Genomic DNA, 20,000 nt, shown 5'->3' with positions numbered 1-20,000 from the left:
GTCGAGTCATGTTTTACTTGCGTCGAGTAATGTTTTCCTTGCGACGAGTCATGTTTTCGTTGCGTCGAGTCATGTTTTCCTTGCGTCGAGTCATGTTTTCCTTGCGTCGAGTCATGTTTTCCTCGTGACTGTGTTCAGTGTTCATATGCACTGTATTAGTCTATATATACTGAGTCATGTTTACTTACATGGTATAAATGCTGAGTCATGTTTTTCAGACTGCATCATGTTTGTGTGTATGTGATATATTTGTTTACATGTGATAGACACTGAGTCACTCTCGTATGAATCTTGAATCTCAGGAATTAACTTCAACAACAAAATGATAAACGAAGACATCAGACACAGGAGAGACGCATTCTGGGAAATGAAGTCCCAAACTTCATCAGAGAGGAACCAACAACCAGATGGTCACAACAATCTGTGTGTGTGTGTGTGTGTGTGTGTGTGTGTGTGAGATGAGACACGTACCCGCCCCACCTCCACCAGGTTGGTCACCATGACAATGGCAGCGGTGTTCTCCTGCCAAATCATTCGCCAAAAGTCATACACCGTCTCCTGCATGGGACCTGAAGTACACACACACAACCACAGAACCCCCCCCACACACACACACACACAACCACACACACACACAAACACACACAGAGTAAACTTTGTATTAGACAGCAGGCAACACCAGAGCTGTACATGAATTATAATGACTCTGTTAATTAATTTAAATGAAGCGCACGTATACACTCTGACACACACACACACACACACACACTCTCACTTTTTTAATCACTGTTGACAGTCTGTGTTTTGACGAGCTAATTAGTTCATGCTAATCCATTCCTGTCCTCAAGTGTTTTTACAGCAGCAATCACACACATACACACTCTCTCTCTCTCTCTCTCTCTCTCTCGCTCTCTCTCTCTCTCTCTCACTCACACACTCTCTCTCTCTCTCACTCACACACACACATACACACAGTCTGCTTGATTTAGTAAACAGCAAAAAGTGTGAGCCGTGGGTCTGATGGAGGAAGGTGAGTGATTTCACAGCAGCCAAATTCACTGACATCACTTCCTGTTTTCAGAGAACCAGGGTCACACGGTTAACCATCACTGTGTCACAGTGACAGAGGAGCAAACATAAAAACACTCCCTTTCTCTATGAGGTTCTGAATAAAGATATGCATCAGTGTGTGTGTGTGCTCATGTGTCTTACCTTGCGTGGCGATGTAGTGATTGGGTCTGTGGTAACCCTGACAACAGAAACAACAATATTTTATTTTTATGTCCATCATGAAGCTCATGTTGTTTGTTTGTGTGTTTATTTGTGTTTTCAGGTTAATCAGCTGATCTGTGATGGAACTGGATTTCTGCTCCTCCTCTGAACAATCACAGAGAAGTTTAGAGACAGAGGGCGCCTCCTACTGGCTGTTGTACTGAGCAGCTGCACAGACGCATCCCTTCAGAATAAAAGTCTTTGTATAGACAGGTCCCTTCAGAATAAAAGTCTGTGTTTAGACACGTTCCTTCAGAATAAAAAAGTCTGTTTAGACACGTCCCTTCAGAATAAAAGTCTGTGTTTAGACACGCTTCTTCAGAATAAAAGTCTGTGTTTAGACACGTCCCTTCAGAATAAAACTCTGTGTTTAGACATGCCCCTTCAGAATAAAAGTCTGTGTTTAGACATGTCCCTTGAGAATAAAAGTCTGTGTTTTGAGAGAGAGAGTGTGTGTGTGTGAGAGAGAGAGAGAGAGAGAGAGAGAGAGAGTGTGTGTGTGTGTGAGAGAGAGTGTGTGTGTGTGAGAGAGAGTGCGTGTGTGTGTGTGTGCCTGTGTGTGTGTGAGAGTGTGTGTGTGTTACTCACATCCACATAGTTAGCATTAATGTAGTCAGAGCCGCTCTCTCCATCCTGAGGCTGCAGACGCACACGAGAGTGGTCGTCTAACACACACACACACACACACACACACACACACAAACACACAGTTAGTTCCTGATGAATACATGATGCAGTGATTTAATAACTGATTAATAAATAATTAATTGACGTTAATAATCCAAACATTCATATATTATTCATTAAGAAGATAAACTGTGTCTCAGTTCAGGCTCCGCCTCCTTCACCCTGTCTCTGAAGGCTCCTCCTCCTCCCACGTTACCTGACAAAGTCTGTCAGGGAAATCAACTGCAGGCTTGGCTGCTCAAAGGGGGCAGGGCCTGAACTAAGACACGGCTTCTGTCTCCATGAAAACACGTTGATTTCTGTCGTCATAGCAACGGGTCAGACAACCCATTCATTACCCAGGATGCATTTCATCATGCACCACGATAGATGGAAAAAAATCTCAGTCCAGGTCTCCGCCCACTGTGACATCACTGTGAAGTAACCATATTTGGGAGAGCAGAGCCTGACTGTCGCTGTCAATTACAGCATAGCCCCGCCCTAAAGCTGGTTTATCTGACTGCAAATGGAACCATCATTGACATGTTACAGTCACCCCCTGATGGTCATTCAACAGAACACACACACACACACACAGGTACATACAAGCGATGATGTTGCCGTAGCGATTCTTCATACGGTTTTCGTCCTTTTTAGCTGAATCCCATGGAGCCGACTGTCCCTCGAAAAAACTCTGAAAGACACAAAGAGACAGAGTGTCTTCATGAGTAATGACTCACATACACACACACACACACACACACACACAAACACGTCTCACACACACACACACACACACACACACACACACACACACACACACACACGTCTCAGACTAACACGTCTCGAGCTAACATGTCTTAGACTAGCACGTCTCGAGCTAACATGTCTTAGACTAGCACGTCTCACACTAACATGTCTCAGACTAACGTGTCTCACACTAAGATGTCTTAGACTAACATGTCTCACACTAACACGTCTCAGACTAATATGTCACAGACTAACATGTCTCAGACTAACATGTCTCACACTAACATGTCTCAGACTAACACGTCTCACACTAAGATGTCTTTGACTAACATGTCTCACACTAACACGTCTCAGACTAATATGTCTCAGACTAACATGTCTCACACTAACATGTCACAGACTAACATGCCTCACACTAACATGTCTCAGACTAACATGTCTCACACTAACACATCTCAGACTAATATGTCTCAGACTAATATGTCTCACATTAACATGTCTCAGACTAACATGTCTCACACTAACAAGTCTCAGACTAACATGTCTCACACTAACATGTCTCAGACTAACACGTCTCACACTAAGATGTCTTAGACCAAGATGTCTCACACTAACATGTCTCACACTGACATGTCTCATACTAATATGTCTCAGACTAACATGTCTCAGACTAACATGTCTCACACTAACATGTCACAGACTAACATGCCTCACACTAACATGTCTCAGACTAACATGTCTCAGATTAACATGTCTCAGACTAACATGTCTCACACTTACATGTCTCAGACTAACACGTCTCATTCTAAGATGTCTTAGACTAACAAGTCTCACACTAACATCACCCCTCATGGACGCAGCAGACATGAAACCAAACAAGAGACAGTTCAGAGAAAACATAACAATGTGTCTCACACCTCTCTGTCTTTTTATCCACGTCAATTTCCTGTGTCGCTCATTAAAATGGTACCGTGTGTGCGTGCGTGCGAGTGTGTGTGTGTGTGCTTGTCTGAGTGTCAGTGTGTGTGTGTGAGAGTGTGTGTGTGCATGCATGTGTGTGTGTGATGATAATACTTCCTGTCTCTGACCAACAGTGTGAAAAGGTGAAAGGTCAGAGGTCCCATGTCTAGTTTGATGATTTTGTATTTCATGTGTCGTCATGGAAACAGTGAATGTCTCTGTCCCTCAGATCAGACTTTAAAGTGTCTTATTCTGTGAGGGACACATGTCCACACAGATACATGAACTGTCCTGTTGTTTTTCAGAATAAAATCCCCTGTGTTGACATCATGACACATGCAGTCAGTCACAATGTGATGACAAAGACAACAACAACGTCCAGAGAGGACACAGTGGAAGACATGCGCCTGTAACTGTAGACGTCTAATGTGGACACACACTGATCAGCTGATTACATATGTTTATAATGAAGTCTAAACAAGACCTGAGGGACACGACACATGGAGGTGTGTTTGTGTGTGTGTGGGACGTCTTACCTCATTGAGCTGTCCAATCACATTACATTTAAAGGAGAAGCAAGAAGGAAAATAACATTGATCACGTTAAACATCATCAAACGCCGACAGCTGCTTCCTCTGACCGTGTGTGTGTGTGTGCGCGATGAGACTCGGTGTCAGGGTTTTGAAATAGTGTCCCCATAAGTACAGTAAGACTAATGTGTGTGTGTGTGTTTGCTCAGTATGTATAATGGATTAGCCCTGAGGGCAGCCTGCAAGCACATACACACACACACACACACACACACACACATACAGATACATTATAGATCTTCCCTCAAGCTAATGGGTCAAAACAGGGAAAGAGTGTGTGTGTGTGTGTGTGTGTGTGTGTGAGAGAGTGTGTGTGCGCGTGTGTGCGCGTGCGTGTGTGAGCTCAGGTAAGTAACATCCATTAGTAAGTTTGTCGTGATGAGAATGGGTGAATGTGGATTTCACTCACACTCACACACACACACACACACACACACACAAACACACACACACACGCACTCACGGACGCACACACACACTCACCACTACATCAGTCAATCAATGACAGGTTGATTGACAGGTTGTATCATGATGGGAAGGATCATGAGTTTTTAATGTTTGCCCTTGTGAAGGACGTTTGGACAAAACACCTCAAACAACAGCTGAGCTACTTCCTATCTGCAGCTGGAGCCTCGTGATTGGCTGAAACTGTCTCTTGTTTGTTAAAGAGGCCATAGTCCGGAAGTGCCAATTAACACGTCTATGAAGCCCTAAAAGTCCAGAACAATCAGTTCAGCCACTGCTGACCCTGGATTTCCACTGGACGCGGAAAGGCCGCGGAACGGCCGCGGAACGGCAGCCGTTGCAAATCGCTTCCATTCTAATCAATGTGAGCATTCCCACCGGCCGTGCTGCGGCGCGGATCAGCAGCGGCCCAGAAGCGGCTCGCCGCGCCGCAGCGCTATCGATAGGAATCAGTTCTATTTTTTCCGTTGCCGCTGCTGAACCTCGTAAATTTCAACGAAGCAGATCGCACAAGACAGGAAGTCCGACACAGTATCAAAGTAAAACACTTCCGCCCCCCTTTCAAAATAAAACACAATACGCAGGTCACAACTTCACCTCAACGTTACGTCATAACCGGTGCTCCCAGGTCAACAGTCATTTGATCCGAGGGTCTCGGAGACAATGGACGACGAGAGACTGATTATGGAAGTGGAGAAATGAAAGAAGCTGTGTTGTTGTTGTTTCCTTTATACACACAGTCTATCGCGGGATCTCGCGTCCGTTCGAGATTATCGCGCGATCTTCCGTGAATACCACTGGCTCCAAAGGCTCCGCGCCGCTGCCGTAACGCGCACGGTGGGGATTGACGTTTGGGAGAGGACGAAGCAGAACCACGCCGCGGCCGTTCCGCGGCCGTTCCGCGTCCAGTGGAAATCCAGGGTGAGAGTGCAGGGTTTGATTGTTTTCCTGAGCTCTACGAAGCAGCAAGGCACTTCCGTTGACTAATAACGTCACTGGTGAATTTCACCATTCCTCTAAACAGCAGCGCCTCCTAGTCCGGGCACTAGAGTCCGGGCACATCCAGTGACAAGAACTACTCTTGTTGTAGCTGCTGAGCTTATCGGTTGTACGGAACCCAGGACATGACATGGTAAAAAAAATAATAACGTCCGCACGGTATACTTATTTCATGGCCACAAAGTAGTATTTTGTGTGCACATATATACATATATACATATATTATTTTGTTTTTTTACCATATATTGTGTCCTGCAATATAACGCAGGACACAGCACCAAACTTCACCTAAAGGAAGTACAAAACGTATATTACAATTTTACGTAAAACTGTCTTTGTGTGCTTGTTCTGTCGTTTAGCATTAGCGATAGCCGGCTACAGGCTAAGCTACACGGTCATTTGCACGCATGTGTGTTTATCATCTCGGTAACCACAACGTTATCCAAGCTACAGGCGTCCTGCAGCAGTCTTTCACTTGTCACAGTGTCTTCTGACTCTGGGTCAGACTCCAGATCAAAATACGATGAGGGGTCGTGAGGACGACATTACTCAATGTTTTGATCATTGCTAGCGGTGCATCCGCCTTTCCAGAGGAGGAGCTGCATGTCTGAGAGCTGATGTGCCAATGACGTCACTTCCAGGTAACTGGCCAATCACAAGACAGTCCGTGTTCTGTGGGTGTGGTTTTGGTCTGAAACAGGCCTGGGTGTTTTTGACCATAAAAACTGCTTCATGTTAGTAAGTACATCTCCATATCTCACATAGAAGTGAGATAGGACCATGCTATGGCCTCTTTAACAAACGTTTCAGTGCTGTTCTGTGGCTCCGCCCCCAAAGACGTACCTGTGTGTCTCTGTCTATGTGTGTCTCTGTCTGTGTGTCTATGGCCGTTTCTCAATATCCATACTTGTGTGTACTTGTGCGTACTTGCGTACTCCCGTACTTGAACCCTACTGATGACGTGAAAACGTAAGCGAACAGCGAGGACGGTTCTCAAACCCGGAAGTGTTCTCGCTCCGCCCATTTTTACCAAGTATGCATCGGAGGTGACTTAAGCGTACTTGGGATGGCCATGTATCCCAGAATACATTTCGGCGGAGCATAGTAGCAGATAATAGAAATATAAATCTGAAATAAATATTTTTCTGTGTCCTGGAACAAAGTTTTAACATCATTTGAGGCGAGAAATTAGTCATTTAGAATTTAAACATGTGGTTTGTGTATTAAGATCTGACGTATTTGTAGTTTGGCAGCGACGTTTGTCGGAGGTGATCAGCTCCGCCTCTGCGGACGCTCGGTGCTCACTGTGGCCGGCACAGAGCAGCGTTACCTCGGCCTGTCCGGATGAAATGATCGGCTGGCTCAGACTTCGCTGTCATTAGATGCTTGGTGTGATCCATAGATTTGTTGTTGACGTGTTATTTTGTTTTTAATGGAAACGTTTTGACCTGACAGTTTGAAAGTTTGTATATTATTAATGTTTCTTTTATTTTAACCTGGAATTTTAGATTTATATTAAAGTCACACGGTCATTGTATCTGTATTTAAATATAATATGTAAATATTAGATATGTAGAGTAGTATATATTTGTACACGTCATATATATATATATATATGCAAATACTACTCTACAATGCTGTAATATATCTATTTTCCACATTGTATTATTTGTATTGTATATTTTAATAGAAATAAATAAATAACTGAAGTTAAATATTTAAAATGTAAAAATAATAACAACATATATATGCATTTATTAAAAGTATTTCATATGTTTCCTATTTATCAACATCGTAGGTGGCGGTAATGAGGCTGCAGCACTTGGCGCCAGCCACCATTCAAACAGCAGAACAATACATACATACTTGCTTACTTGAGTATTGAGTGTATCTCTGTGTGCGTCTGTGTCTCTGTGTGTGTGTCTGTGTCTCTGTGTGTGTGTCTGTGTCTCTGTGTGCGTGTCTCTGTCTGTGTGTGTGTGCGTGTCTCTGTGTGTGTCTGTGTGTGTCCTCACCTCGTACTCCTCCTTGAAGCCGTAACCCTCAGCACACTTCATCTGTGTGATGTGCTGCAGGAGGTCAGCGACTCTGATGGCCGGGTGCAGCTGACCCGTCTGATAAGGCACCGCCTCTCGCTCCGCCTCCCTCTGCTTGTAGTGAGACTGGACGAGGCTACTGGTCTCACTGGTCATCATGTGACTGTCGTCTGGACGGAGGGGGAGGAGTCCACAGATCAGTCTGTGTGTGTGTCTGTCGCTGCACAGTCAGATGTGTGTGTGATGAAGGTGTGATGAATGTGATCACATGACGTGTCAACATGGCTGACCCTGGTCACAGTCCAAGTCCAGTCAATAATCAATCATCAAATCAGGTTCAGGGTTTTTCACAGCTGGACAGACACTGATCACTAGCTTGGTTAGCACGTTTAGCATTAGCCTGTTCACATTTTTAGCATATGTGTGTTTAGCATATGTGTTACACATTTAGCATCACTGATAACATGCTTAGTTGTTTAACATATTTGTAAACATGTTTGGCATATTTATTAGCATGTTTAGCATATTTATTAGCATGTTTAGCATATCAGCTTGTTTAACATATATGTTAGCCTGCTTAGCATATATGTTAGCAAGTTTACCATATTTTTTAATATGTTTAGCATATATTTTAGTATTTTTAGCATATCTGTTAGCATGGCTAGCGTATTTATTAGCATGTTTAGCATATTTGTTAGCATGTTCACCATTTTTTCTAAAGCATGTTTAACATTTATGTTAGCAGGTGAAAAAGTGTCAAAGGTCAAGTCGTCTACCCAGAGGTCAGGATTTCACTGATTAAGATATTTGACACAATAATAATAAGCTCTGGTTTGTATCCATGGCAACCATGTTACCACAACAACACACACAAATGGCACAAGCGTCACGTGATGTCAGATCACATGACTGGACAGAGGATGATGATTGGCACTTTATTCTTTTCACACTGAGGCTGAAACTGTCTTTCACAAATCAATAATCAATAATCTGATTAACATAGAGAACTGGTCCAGATCCAGATCCAGACCCAGACCCAGATCTAGATCTGGACCCAGATCCAGCAGAATGTGAGACCTTGTGTGGTCATGGTCCTGCAGTGTGAAAAGATCAGAGGTCAGAGTTCAGGGTCAACAGGTCGACGACACTCTCAGCTACGCTGGCTAACACTAGCTAAGCTCTTATTGGCTGACTGACCAATCAGAGGCTCTCTAACTCAAACAGCCAACCAATCAATGAGTGACGTGATGATGTGGTGGCGTGTGATTGGACGAGACAACAAAACAACAACCACAAACTTGAAAACCAATCAGAGAGAGCGAGGTGGGTGGAGCAGGAACCTGACTGGATAATGGTGAAATGGTAGGACGAATCAGGGGATTTTGATGTCTCACTTTCACAGAGGGGTAAAAATGGGGCCACGCTAACACAGCAGTGAACCCCGCCCTCCCCGACATGAATCCACCCCTTTAGCCCAGAATACAACCACTTACCATTTATGGGCACTTTACACAGAGAAGATAAGAGACAGGAAGTAGAAGAAGAAGAGGAGGAGGAAGAAGAAGAAGAGAGGAGACAGGATATAAGCAACAGATTTAGCTTAAGCCTACCTAACCAACTGCTAACACAGAGCTAGCATGAATTATACTGAAACATAGCTTTTGCTAATGTTATTTTTAGATGATAGGAGCTAGCAGCAACTAACCCTAAGCTAACCTGGCTAACTACTGAACTGAAGCCTGAGGAGAGAGTTCCCTGTCAACATTAAATTAGCCTAGCAGCATAGCTAGCATCTGGGTTTAGTGTTAAGGCTAAACCCAGAATTTAGCCTGTGTTGATGTGTTTGTTCAGTTAAAGCTAAGCTAAGTTCTTAAAACATGTGTAGCCTTTTATTATATTTAGCATACATACTAGCTTGTTTAGGATTTGTCATGTAATTAGCTTTTTTAAGCATAATTAGCATGTTTGTGTGTTTAGCTTGTTTAGCTTTATTAGCATGTTTAGCATATTTAAGATTAAAAAAACCTACATAATGAATAAAACTAATCAAAAACGTATACATTTATTTAAATTTTCAAATGTTTGAAAACAAATGAATGAATGAATGATGTTTTATAATTATTTATGATTCTTTTAATGATAACTAAATCAAATCCTTTCATCTCGTCATAGTCTCCTCCCCCCGTCCACGTGGGTGTGTCCATGCAGAGGTCGGAGGTCACAGACAGACGTGACGTCAACACGACACGCAGGAATGTTGTGAATGTGTGAATGAGTGAAGCCACCATCGTTTTCAGAAAACCACAACAAATAAGTGATCAAAAATAACAAAATCTGAAAACGATTTATTTATTTAAATATAAAAGTTTGACCAAAAAATTATTAAAGAATTAAAAAATAAATTTTGCTAAAATACAAACATTTTTTAAAAAGTTAATTCATGAGAATGAATAAAAAACCTAAAAGAACCAAAAACAGTTGAACAAGAAGCAAACAAGATGAATGAGCAGGAATATCACTCTCTCTCTCTCTTCTCATTCTCTCCATCCTCATCTATGTCCCTCTACTTGTCTGTCCACTTCCTGTCTGTCTGTCTGTTCACTTCCTGTCTGTGTGAGCAGCTAAGATTTTCTTTCCTACAGAGGAGAAGAAGAAAAGTGTCTCACCCAAAATGGCCGTCGGTACGAAGGGATCTTTGACCAAGACACATCAGCAGCAAAAGACAGGAAGAGGACAGACAGACAGACAGACAGGAAGAGGACAGACAGACAGGAAGTGGACAGACAGATAGACAGGAAGAGGACAGACAGACAGACAGGACAAAGAAAAGAAGGAAAGGTTCAGCTCCACCTCCTGAGTTTGTGTTTAATCTGTTAATCTGTGTTTGGTTTAGTTTAGAAAACACAATGTAAACAGCTTAAATTCATGTTTTTATTTGAAACTCATTTACGATTTGAATATGAAATATCATCAAACTTCAGTTACAATCATTTGAGTTTGACGATTTTAAAAGTCACAAAAACATGAGGGTGGATCTGAGAGCAGACCACAGCAACATCCCAGGATAAGACCCAGTAAAGATTCCAGACCCTGACATGAGCCACACCCACTGTGGGGGAGGCGACTCTAGAGGCCAACAAAGCCCATTGCACAAGTGAGCATCAACTGTGGATAATAGCAAGGAGATGTTCTGCATAGACCTGAACCCCCTCAGCCAGACCATCACAAAGACTGGCTTCAGATACCGATTCCAAAGTGGGACAACAATTAGCCACCTGTTCCGCATGGATCATCTCAAGCTGTAAGCCAAGAGCGAGCCAGACATTGACTCACTGATCCATCTCACTATTAGGATGGCATTCAGACATGAATATGATCAGAACTGAGGGAGGAGAACTACTTGAAGGCGATAGTAAATGGCAAATGGGAACCATGAAGAGGCCACAAAGAACAACGGCCACAACCAGTAAGACAGGTCCTCAAGAGTCAGCTGAAAGGTCGGGACAAGATCCAAGCCATCAATACGCTCAGTAATTAGATACTCTGCCGTCATGGTTGTCTGACCAAAGGAAGAAATAGATGCCACTGATATCATGGCAAGGAAGGTCCTCCCCATGCATGGAGGGTTCCACCCTAAGTCCAGCACACTGAGGTTGTACACTGAGCAGAAGGAAGGAGGCTGAGCATAAGTGAGTGTCAAAGCCACTGTCCAGGATCAAACAACCAACATCCAAGAAGACACCAGGAAGATGGCCTCCAATGACCTGCTAATGCCTCACAGCAGAGAGGAGGAGCCAGAGCAGCAAACATGAAAGAAGAAGTAGAAGAAGAAGAAGAAGAAGACTTTTTTGACTTTTTAGAAAACTTTAATTTCGAACCTTCTTTTTTTTTTTCACAATTAATCAACATTAATCAATTCATTCACTCACTTACTCACTCACTCACTCAAAACTAAAAATTGACCTGTAGTGCGCCATCCTCACCCACTGAGCACAGGACCTGTTTGATGCCCCACACAGCCTTAAAAAACTCCAGATTCATGTCAGTTTGTAAAATGCATGCTCTATCCTGAGCCTGGCAGAGACCAGTGCCTTCAGATAGAGCACCGGCTCAGTCCAGCCCACACCGGACACCTGGCTTTTTCGGCTTTTTTTTTGCAGTGGCCAGCAAAAAATTGATGAGCACCATTGTTTGTCTTTTTTTCACAGTGTACTTTAGTCTAAAACAAAAAGTGAGGCAGAAAAAGCCTCCCCCAGAGGCTTTTAAATAGATCTGTGAGACGAGGACATGAAATCACCAAGTGCTCTACTGTTTCCGTCCTCCAACAAGAAGGACACCCCTCCCCAGTGCTGGGATCCAGGCGAGCTCTGTATCTGTTTGTAGCTATAATTCCATGTATAATCCTCCACTGGAGGTCAGCCATCCGTTTTTCAACAGGAGGCTTATACAGGAGCCGCCAAGACCCTCTAGGGGAAGCATCCTTGCCAAAGACCTCAGTCCATTTTGTCTCTTTGAGGTCGGACAGAGAGCCAAAGTTCAGCACCTTTACACAGCTTAGGTAGAGTTGTTTTTTCCCACAGGTGTGGAAAGCTCCCATGACTGGTGTCCTCATGGAAAGAAAGAGACCACTTTTTTCTCTCCAATCCCCAACAGCAGGTGTGACCGTGATGGGTGGGAACACGTACTCTGCGCCCTTGCTCCACTGGTCAATGTGGGCTCCATCCTGTACAAACGCCTGTAGTGGAACCGACAGGGATAGCAGCACCTCCTCGATGGCCTTCCCTACCAGTCTAAAGGACCTTATGTTGACCTTCTCAGTGAGTGCCCTGGGTGGTATCTCCAAGAGTTGTCCCAATTTGATTATGCCAGCCTTGATAAAACGGTCTCTCACACTGGCAGAAGCAAGCACCACACTGAAAAGGAAAGTGTTATTGAACAGTGGCTCCTCAAATACCCACAGTCCAGGCTTAGTGGTGGGAGGGCGGCTGATGCCCAGAGTCCTCCAGGCTTCTAACACTGACCAATAAAATGTAGTGACGTCAGTGAGACCACGATGAGAGTCTAGCAGGAACAACTGTTTGTCTAGGTCAAGACGTCCGCCCTTCTGTAGGATGAGTTGGGCAGGTACTTTTCAACAGATAGAGCAGTTGGACAGCAGCGTCTGAGCAGTCTGTAGTGTGAAGGCAGCTATCCTGGCCTTGATGTCAATAAGGCCCTGCCCTCCCTCTGCCATAGGGAGATACAGGACAGCAGCCCGCAGCCAGTGACGACCCGACCAAAAGAAGTCCAACAGCAGTCTTTGCAATTGTTCTATCAGACCCGATGGTGGGACTAGGACTTGCAACCTGTGCCACAATGCAGAGGCAACCAGGTTGTTGACAATGAGGACTCTTCCCCTGTAGGACAGCTGGGGGAGCAGCCATTTCCACTTAGACAACTTGGCTTCAATCTTTACCAGCACTCCCTCCCTGTTCTTTTTTTCTGTGTCCTTGTTGCCTAGAAACACCCCCAGTGTCTTGAGTCCTTGAGTTCCCCAAATGAGATTCCCTGGAAGAACAGGGGGGAGTTCTGAACTCCACCGCCCCACCAGACAAGCTCCACTTTTCCCCCAGTTTACCCTAGCCGAGGAGGCTCTCCCATACAGAGCCAGGGCCGCTTGTAGCTCTCTCACATCGCCTTGGTCCCTCACAAAGACATTAAGGTCATCGGCATATGCCGATATCACCACAGAGGAGCGGTCAGTCAGCCCTGGTAGAGAGAGCCCCCTCAACCGGGACCTCAGTCTATGTAAGAGAGGTTCAATGGCCATACTTTAGAGCTGGCCTGAAATGGGGCAGCCCTGCCTGATCCCCCTCTTTACTGGGATTGGGCTACTAAGACCCCCACCCACCTTTATCACACAACATGCCCCGCTGTACAACAATTTCACCCATAAGAGAAAGTTCTCCCCAACACCAAAGGCTCTTAGTGTGTCAAATAAAAAAGAGTGGTCAACACGATCAAATGCTTTCTCCTGGTCTATGGAGATGACACCAACATTCATTCCATACATGTTGCATACATCCATACAGTCTCTCAGTAAAAACAAGTTGTCTACCATGGACCTTTCAGGGACACAGTAGAACTGATGCGCCTGAATTAACAGATTAATAAAACTTTCAGTCTGTTTGATAAAAACTTGGATAAAATGTTGTAGTACGTGCACAGTAGAGCGACTGGTCTCCAGTTTTTCAATGATGTCAGATCACCCTTCTTAGGTGCCTTTATGAAAAATACTCTTTAAAAACGTCCAGCAGGTCCAGCCCAAGCTCAGTCCAGAAGTTTTAAAAAAAGTCTACAGGTAATCCATCGATTCCCGGGGTTTTTCCCGTAGCCATTTGAGACATAGCAGTGGTTAGTTCATCTATGGTGATGTCTGAGCCCAGGGTACAGCGCTCCTCTGGACTCAGCTGTGGAAGGTCCAGAGTTAAAGCTGCACTCGCATCCCCATCACAGCCTTCGTCCTCAAACAGTTCAGTATAAAAGTTCACCACTTGTCTCTTTATCTCAGTCTGATCGGATGTTAGTTTCCCATCAGGTAGTTGGAGACACACAATCTGCTTCCTCTGTGCCACTGAGGGTGCAGCTCCTGACCAGTCCTGTCTACAGGATCTGTGCAGCAGTTCCAGTCCCCCCCCATAACCACACACTGCCCCTGACCACACAGCCTTAAATGATCTTTTAAAATGTTAAAAACAACTGAGCACTCTGGGCCTTTGTTTGGAGCATAAACATTTATAAGAGTAAAACAGGAACCATGAATTTCTGCCTTTACTGAGAGGATCCTCCCCTTTAAAACCTCTGTGCTATTTAAAACGTTTACATTTACTGATGGAGAGAATAGAACAGCGTCTCCTGCGCTGATATTAGAGCCGTGACTGAGCACGATCTGTCCCCCCCACCATAAGTTCCAGTCTGTCTCATTCACACTATCACTGTGTGTTTCTTGAAGGAAAATTACATCTAGTTTTTTCTGTCTAGCTACCTCAGCAATTAAAGCTCTCCTCTGTACGTTTCTACTCCCATTGATGTTTAAAGAGGCCACCTTTAAACCGTGCATAGAAGAGAGTGAGAGTGTGGACACCAAGATGACAAAAAAACAGACAAAGATGAACCACCCAGTGTTGTATGGTCATTGTTCTATTTCTTCAGACTTTCATTTTTTTCGCTCTTTCCCGTACAGTTATGCCTAACTCATTTCTAACTGTAGTAATGTACCTCTTTAAACTGAAGTGTTTCCGTTCATCAAGTCGGTCAAGACCAACGACTCTTTGTAGAGTGTGTACTGTTTCAATGAATTTTTTTTCATCAGGAAAATATTCAAACACACTAGCTAACTTACCGAAGGTATCATCTAAAAAAAGATTAATCTCATTTAGAGAGTATAATTCAGCACCATCAGTTATACTATCAGTCACAGAAACACAATCCGAGTCACAGTCCATATCTACACTGTTAATGCTTGAATCATCTTTGGCCAGCTCAACTTTCTGACTCTCAGCAGCCAACGCCACCTCCTGTCCTGCTCTCACACAGTCCAGAACAGAACCTCAGGCGCTAAACCAGCAGGCCCCTCAGGCGCAACCCGCACCGTAGCCGCGGAACCAGCAGGCTCCTCAGGCGCAACCCGCAACGCGGCCACCGCAGGCAGAGCAGCTCTGCTGCTTGCCGCTTTCTTGTTTTAAAAACACGACCACCGCTTTGTTCATGCGGGAAGCGTAGCTGATGTTCCCGTGTCCCACTTCATCTCCCACCGCCAACAACACCTGTTCCACCGTCACAGTGGACGGAGGAACGATGCGCACTCCGTGCTTCAGGGACAGGGACAGCATCTCAGCAGACGCCAACCCTGCCGTGAAAACACGGAAACACACTAAACACTAAACTACAAAACAACTAACACACAATACACGTGAAGAAGAAGAAGAAGAAGAAGCAGCCCCTGCACGGGATGTTCCATTGTCAAATTGAAGAGGAGACTGATATCAGTAAAACATACCGATGGCTGGAGAAAGCTGGCTGAAGCTGAAAGACAGCACAGACGTGCTGATGATAGCTGCACAGGAGCAGGACCTAAGCCCCAGATCAACATAGGATGGGTCTACCACACCAGGACCCAAGGTACAGTACCTTGGGTCCTGTCAGACAGTGTAAAGATGCACCTGAGACAGTTCAGCTCATCACAGCAGGGTGTAAGATGCTGGCTGGGAAGGCATGGAACGTCACAACCAAGTGGCTGGAATAGTGTTCAGGAACATCTGTACCGAGGTTGGACTGGAGGTCTAGGATCAGGATGGAAGACACCTGCAGAGGTGAGGTCTGTGTGTGTGTGTGTGTGTGTGTGTGTGTGTGTGTGTGTGTATGTTTGTGTGTGTGTGTGTTACCTGGGTAGTAGGAGTTAGGGACTGTGGTGCTAATGGTGTTTGTCTTCAGAGTGAAGGAGGATGGAGATGAAACAGCTGCAGAGACAGAGACACATCAGCTGTTTACTGTTTGTTTGTTTACTTTTATCAAATAAAGGGGAGGAGGAGAGCCCATCATGTGTCAGTCACTCTGTGATAAAAGTGTTTGTGTGTGTGTGTGTGTGTGAACTCACAGTGTCCGTTCAGTGTGTGTGAGTGTGTGTCCACCATGGTTGTGTGTTGGGAACTGTTGACCATCAGAGTCATTTCCTGTCTGGAGCTCAAAGTTTCCTTCCTCTTCTTTGCCAACTTCCTGTGAAGATAAAACATCACAGAGTCAGGACCAGGAACAGGACCAGGAACAGGACCAGGATCAGAATCAGGATCAGGATCAGGATCAGGATCAGGACCAGGACCAGGGTCAGGGTCAGGGTCAGGGGATCGGGATCGGGATCGGGATCAGGACCAGGACCAGGACCAGGACCAGGACCAGGGAGAATCTGTTCCACTGCACAAAGACTCAGAAAAACACTGAGTCCATTTGAAAGACTGAGTGTTTGAATAAAAACATCCATTTGTACGATTGTACACACTCTCACACACACACACACACACACACACACGAGCAGGTTTAACCCTGACCTGAAAATGTAAAAGGAAAACAAATAATGAAATATATAAATAACTATGAAAACAACATGCTTTTAAACTTAAAAGTATTTTTGTGTGTGTGTGTGTGTCTGAGTTAAGATGGAGGACGGTGAAAGCGCCCTGAGGCAGAGCGCTGCCCTCCTCCCCCTCATGTCTCCTTTTCTTCTGCTGTGTTTCAGTCAAAGAAAAACCTGCAGCGCTTCTTCTTCACACACACACACACTCGCGCACACACACACGGGCGCACACACACACACACACAGCAGAATCACTTTCTCCAATTTTTCTTCTTCTGAAAAATAAAACTTTCATTTCCTGTAGTTCATGTTCATGCAGACATGACCTTTGACCCCCTCCACACACCCACTCTCTCTCTAGTGTGTGTGTGTTACAGTGTGTGTGCGTGTGTGTTACTATGTGTGCGTGTGTGTGTGTGTTAGCCCGCTGTAATAACCCTGTCTGATCACATGAGTGTTACAAGGAGAGACAATACACACACACACACTGTAACACACACGCACACACAGTAACAGACATACACACACAGTAACACACATACACACACAGTAACACACGCACACACTGTAACACACACAGTAACACACACACAATAACACACACATACATACACTGTAACACACACACAATAACACACACATACATACACAGTAACACACACACTATAACACACACACACATACACAGTAACACACACACACACACTGTAACACACACAGTAACACACACATCAGTGGTGAACGGTGAGCACTACAGCTGGGCCTTCATCTCAGCCATCATTGCCGTGAAAATAAATCATCACGGAAAAAAAGCAACAGTACGATGAATTGAACGCATTAAAAAACTGCAATTCTTTAATTAACGACAAGGATGTAAACAAATAGACCATAACATCAATAACATTCCCCGCAACAAGATACATTCTCAACATTAACTTCATAAAACTGGAGACCATTTAGGCTACATAGTTGAAATTAAATAAACATACTCAATGCAAACATAACCCAAATCTGGAAATATAAAATGAGGTCACCCCGTGAGGCTGCTGACACCAGAACCGAGGCTCATTTCATCACCATGGACAGCGCCATGAAATCATGGTGCACAACAAACCACACACTGACAAATACATTCATGAGCATCCTCAAACTACAAAACAATTTAAATGCACAAGCTGGTAATACAAAGATTATTTTTTAAGGTACAATGAAGTGCAAATACCTCTCCATGTGCAATTACGAATGGCGCAATGAATACCGATGTCAAAAAAGTCTCAATTTTCATTTATAGATTCCACTAAACCTCCCAGAGCCACACGGTGGTGTAGTGGTTAGCACTCTCGCCTTGCTGCGAGAAGACCCGGGTTCGAGCCCCGGTTGGAACAAGGGCCTTTCTGCATGGAGTTTGCATGTTCTCCCCGTGTGTGCGTGGGTTCTCTCCGGGTACTCCGGCTTCCTCCCACAGTCCAAAAACATGCAATGTGGGGATAGGTAAATTGGACACTCCAAATTGACCATAGGAGTGAGTGTGAGAGTGAATGGTTGTTTGTCTCTATCTGTGTGTGGCCCTGCGATGGACTGGCGAACTGTCCAGGGTGTACCCCGCCTATCGCCCGATGTAGCTGAGATTGGCACAGCACCCCCCGTGACCCTCTGGTAGAGGATAAAGCGGTAGATGATGACTGACTGACTGACTAAACCTCCCTAATTCTCTACAGGGAAAGGGACAGAAAATGGACATAGGGCGAATAAAAAAAAACGAAATTTTTTTTTGTTAAGTTTGATAAGAGAGTTTGATCTTGATATCTTGATATTTATTAAATGATCTCCGGTTGACTTTGCATAGAAACAAAAACAAAAAAACAATCCAAGCAACGTTGCTATATATGCGACGAACAAAGGGGCGATCTAATACATTTAGATGGGTTTTAATGCGGTCAGAAAACCGTTTGCTCTGTAGCCCTCCTTTCCCTTCCTTATAAAGGCATTCTCTCTGCTGGAGCGTGACCTGGACACACCCTTTTCACAGGTGAGACAGGAATCAATCACCAAAATACACAAATCTTAGCCCCGAAGCTAAATTAGGTTCATTTTTAATTACACTTAATTACACTTAATTCCCAATAAATAATAATAATAATCATAATAATAATAATAATAATGATAATAATAATAAATCATAATTTCCACCATACTCAAATATAGTTATTTTAGAGATATTCTAAACAGTAAGTAAGACCGCTCCATGGATGGTCAGCACCAGGCAGATGAAGAAATACAGCTGTGGCATGCTCTCAGTCAGCTCATTAAGTGTCAGAAAGTGCAGCAGGTCTGATGGGCTCCATGTTTGTACATGACTGTCAGTTCAGTCTTGAGCCTGCGGAAGTCAAAGTGCAGTTTTTACCGTGCAGCTGCCGGTACACTGTGTGCACGTCTCCAACCAATGAATGAGTTAGCTAACCGGGCCTAATAGAAACGGACGATTCTGATTGGATAACATGTTTCAGGACAGTAACCCTTTCATTGCTGATGGGAACTTGACAGTAAACTTAACTTTAGAACATAGATGAGAGAACATATAGAAATATATATATAGAAAATATAAATACATATTAACATATATACATATACATTATATATTATTTAATACTTATATCTTTTGGGGACCACACGGGGCTGTAGTGGTTAGCACTCTCGCCTTGCAGCGAGAAGTTCTCCCCATGTGTGCGTGGGTTCTCTCCGGGTTCTCCGGCTTCCTCCCACAGTCCAAAAACATGCAATGTGGGGATTAGGTAAATTGGACACTCTAAATTGACCATAGGAGTGAGTGTGAGAGTGAATGATTGTTTGTCTCTATCTGTGTGTGGCCCTGCGATGGACTGGCGAACTGTCCAGGGTGTACCCCGCTTATCGCCCGATGTAGCTGAGATTGGCACAGCACCCCCCGCGACCCTCTGGTGGAGGATAAAGCGGTAGATGATGACTGATTGACTGACATATCTTTTGGTTTTTGGTCCAGAATTATTTTTGGGCGTAGAAGGCCCTGAAGGTTCCCCACTGACACACACACTGTAACACACACAATGCAACACACACACACAGTAACACACACACACACACACTGTTAAACAGATCATGTGACCTGAGCCTCGA

General features: G+C 44.3%; 1 protein-coding gene across 7 annotated transcripts in view; it reads right to left on the bottom strand.

Moving 5' to 3' along the window:
• Positions 1-20,000, bottom strand: part of LOC131464558 (receptor-type tyrosine-protein phosphatase mu-like) — an 83,094-nt gene that overhangs the window by 7,960 nt on the left and 55,134 nt on the right. For 4 of the 7 annotated variants that reach the window (XM_058637102.1, XM_058637121.1, XM_058637137.1 and 1 more), the window contains 8 exons: positions 16,374-16,492; positions 16,162-16,236; positions 10,405-10,431; positions 7,718-7,908; positions 2,545-2,632; positions 1,861-1,937; positions 1,213-1,249; positions 472-569 (listed from right to left, as the gene is read on the bottom strand). In XM_058637102.1, the coding sequence (XP_058493085.1) occupies positions 472-569; positions 1,213-1,249; positions 1,861-1,937; positions 2,545-2,632; positions 7,718-7,908; positions 10,405-10,431; positions 16,162-16,236; positions 16,374-16,492 (712 nt within the window). The remainder of the gene's footprint in view (positions 1-471; positions 570-1,212; positions 1,250-1,860; positions 1,938-2,544; positions 2,633-7,717; positions 7,909-10,404; positions 10,432-16,161; positions 16,237-16,373; positions 16,493-20,000) is intronic. The other 3 variants (XM_058637112.1, XM_058637129.1, XM_058637152.1) reach the window with 1 other exon arrangement.

The sequence above is a fragment of the Solea solea genome, chromosome 1 (assembly GCF_958295425.1).
Source record: "Solea solea chromosome 1, fSolSol10.1, whole genome shotgun sequence".
In the NCBI taxonomy this organism is placed as follows: Eukaryota; Metazoa; Chordata; class Actinopteri; order Pleuronectiformes; family Soleidae; genus Solea; species Solea solea.
The sequence above is the reverse complement of the archived record's forward strand: the minus strand, read 5'-3'. Positions and strand labels throughout refer to the sequence as shown.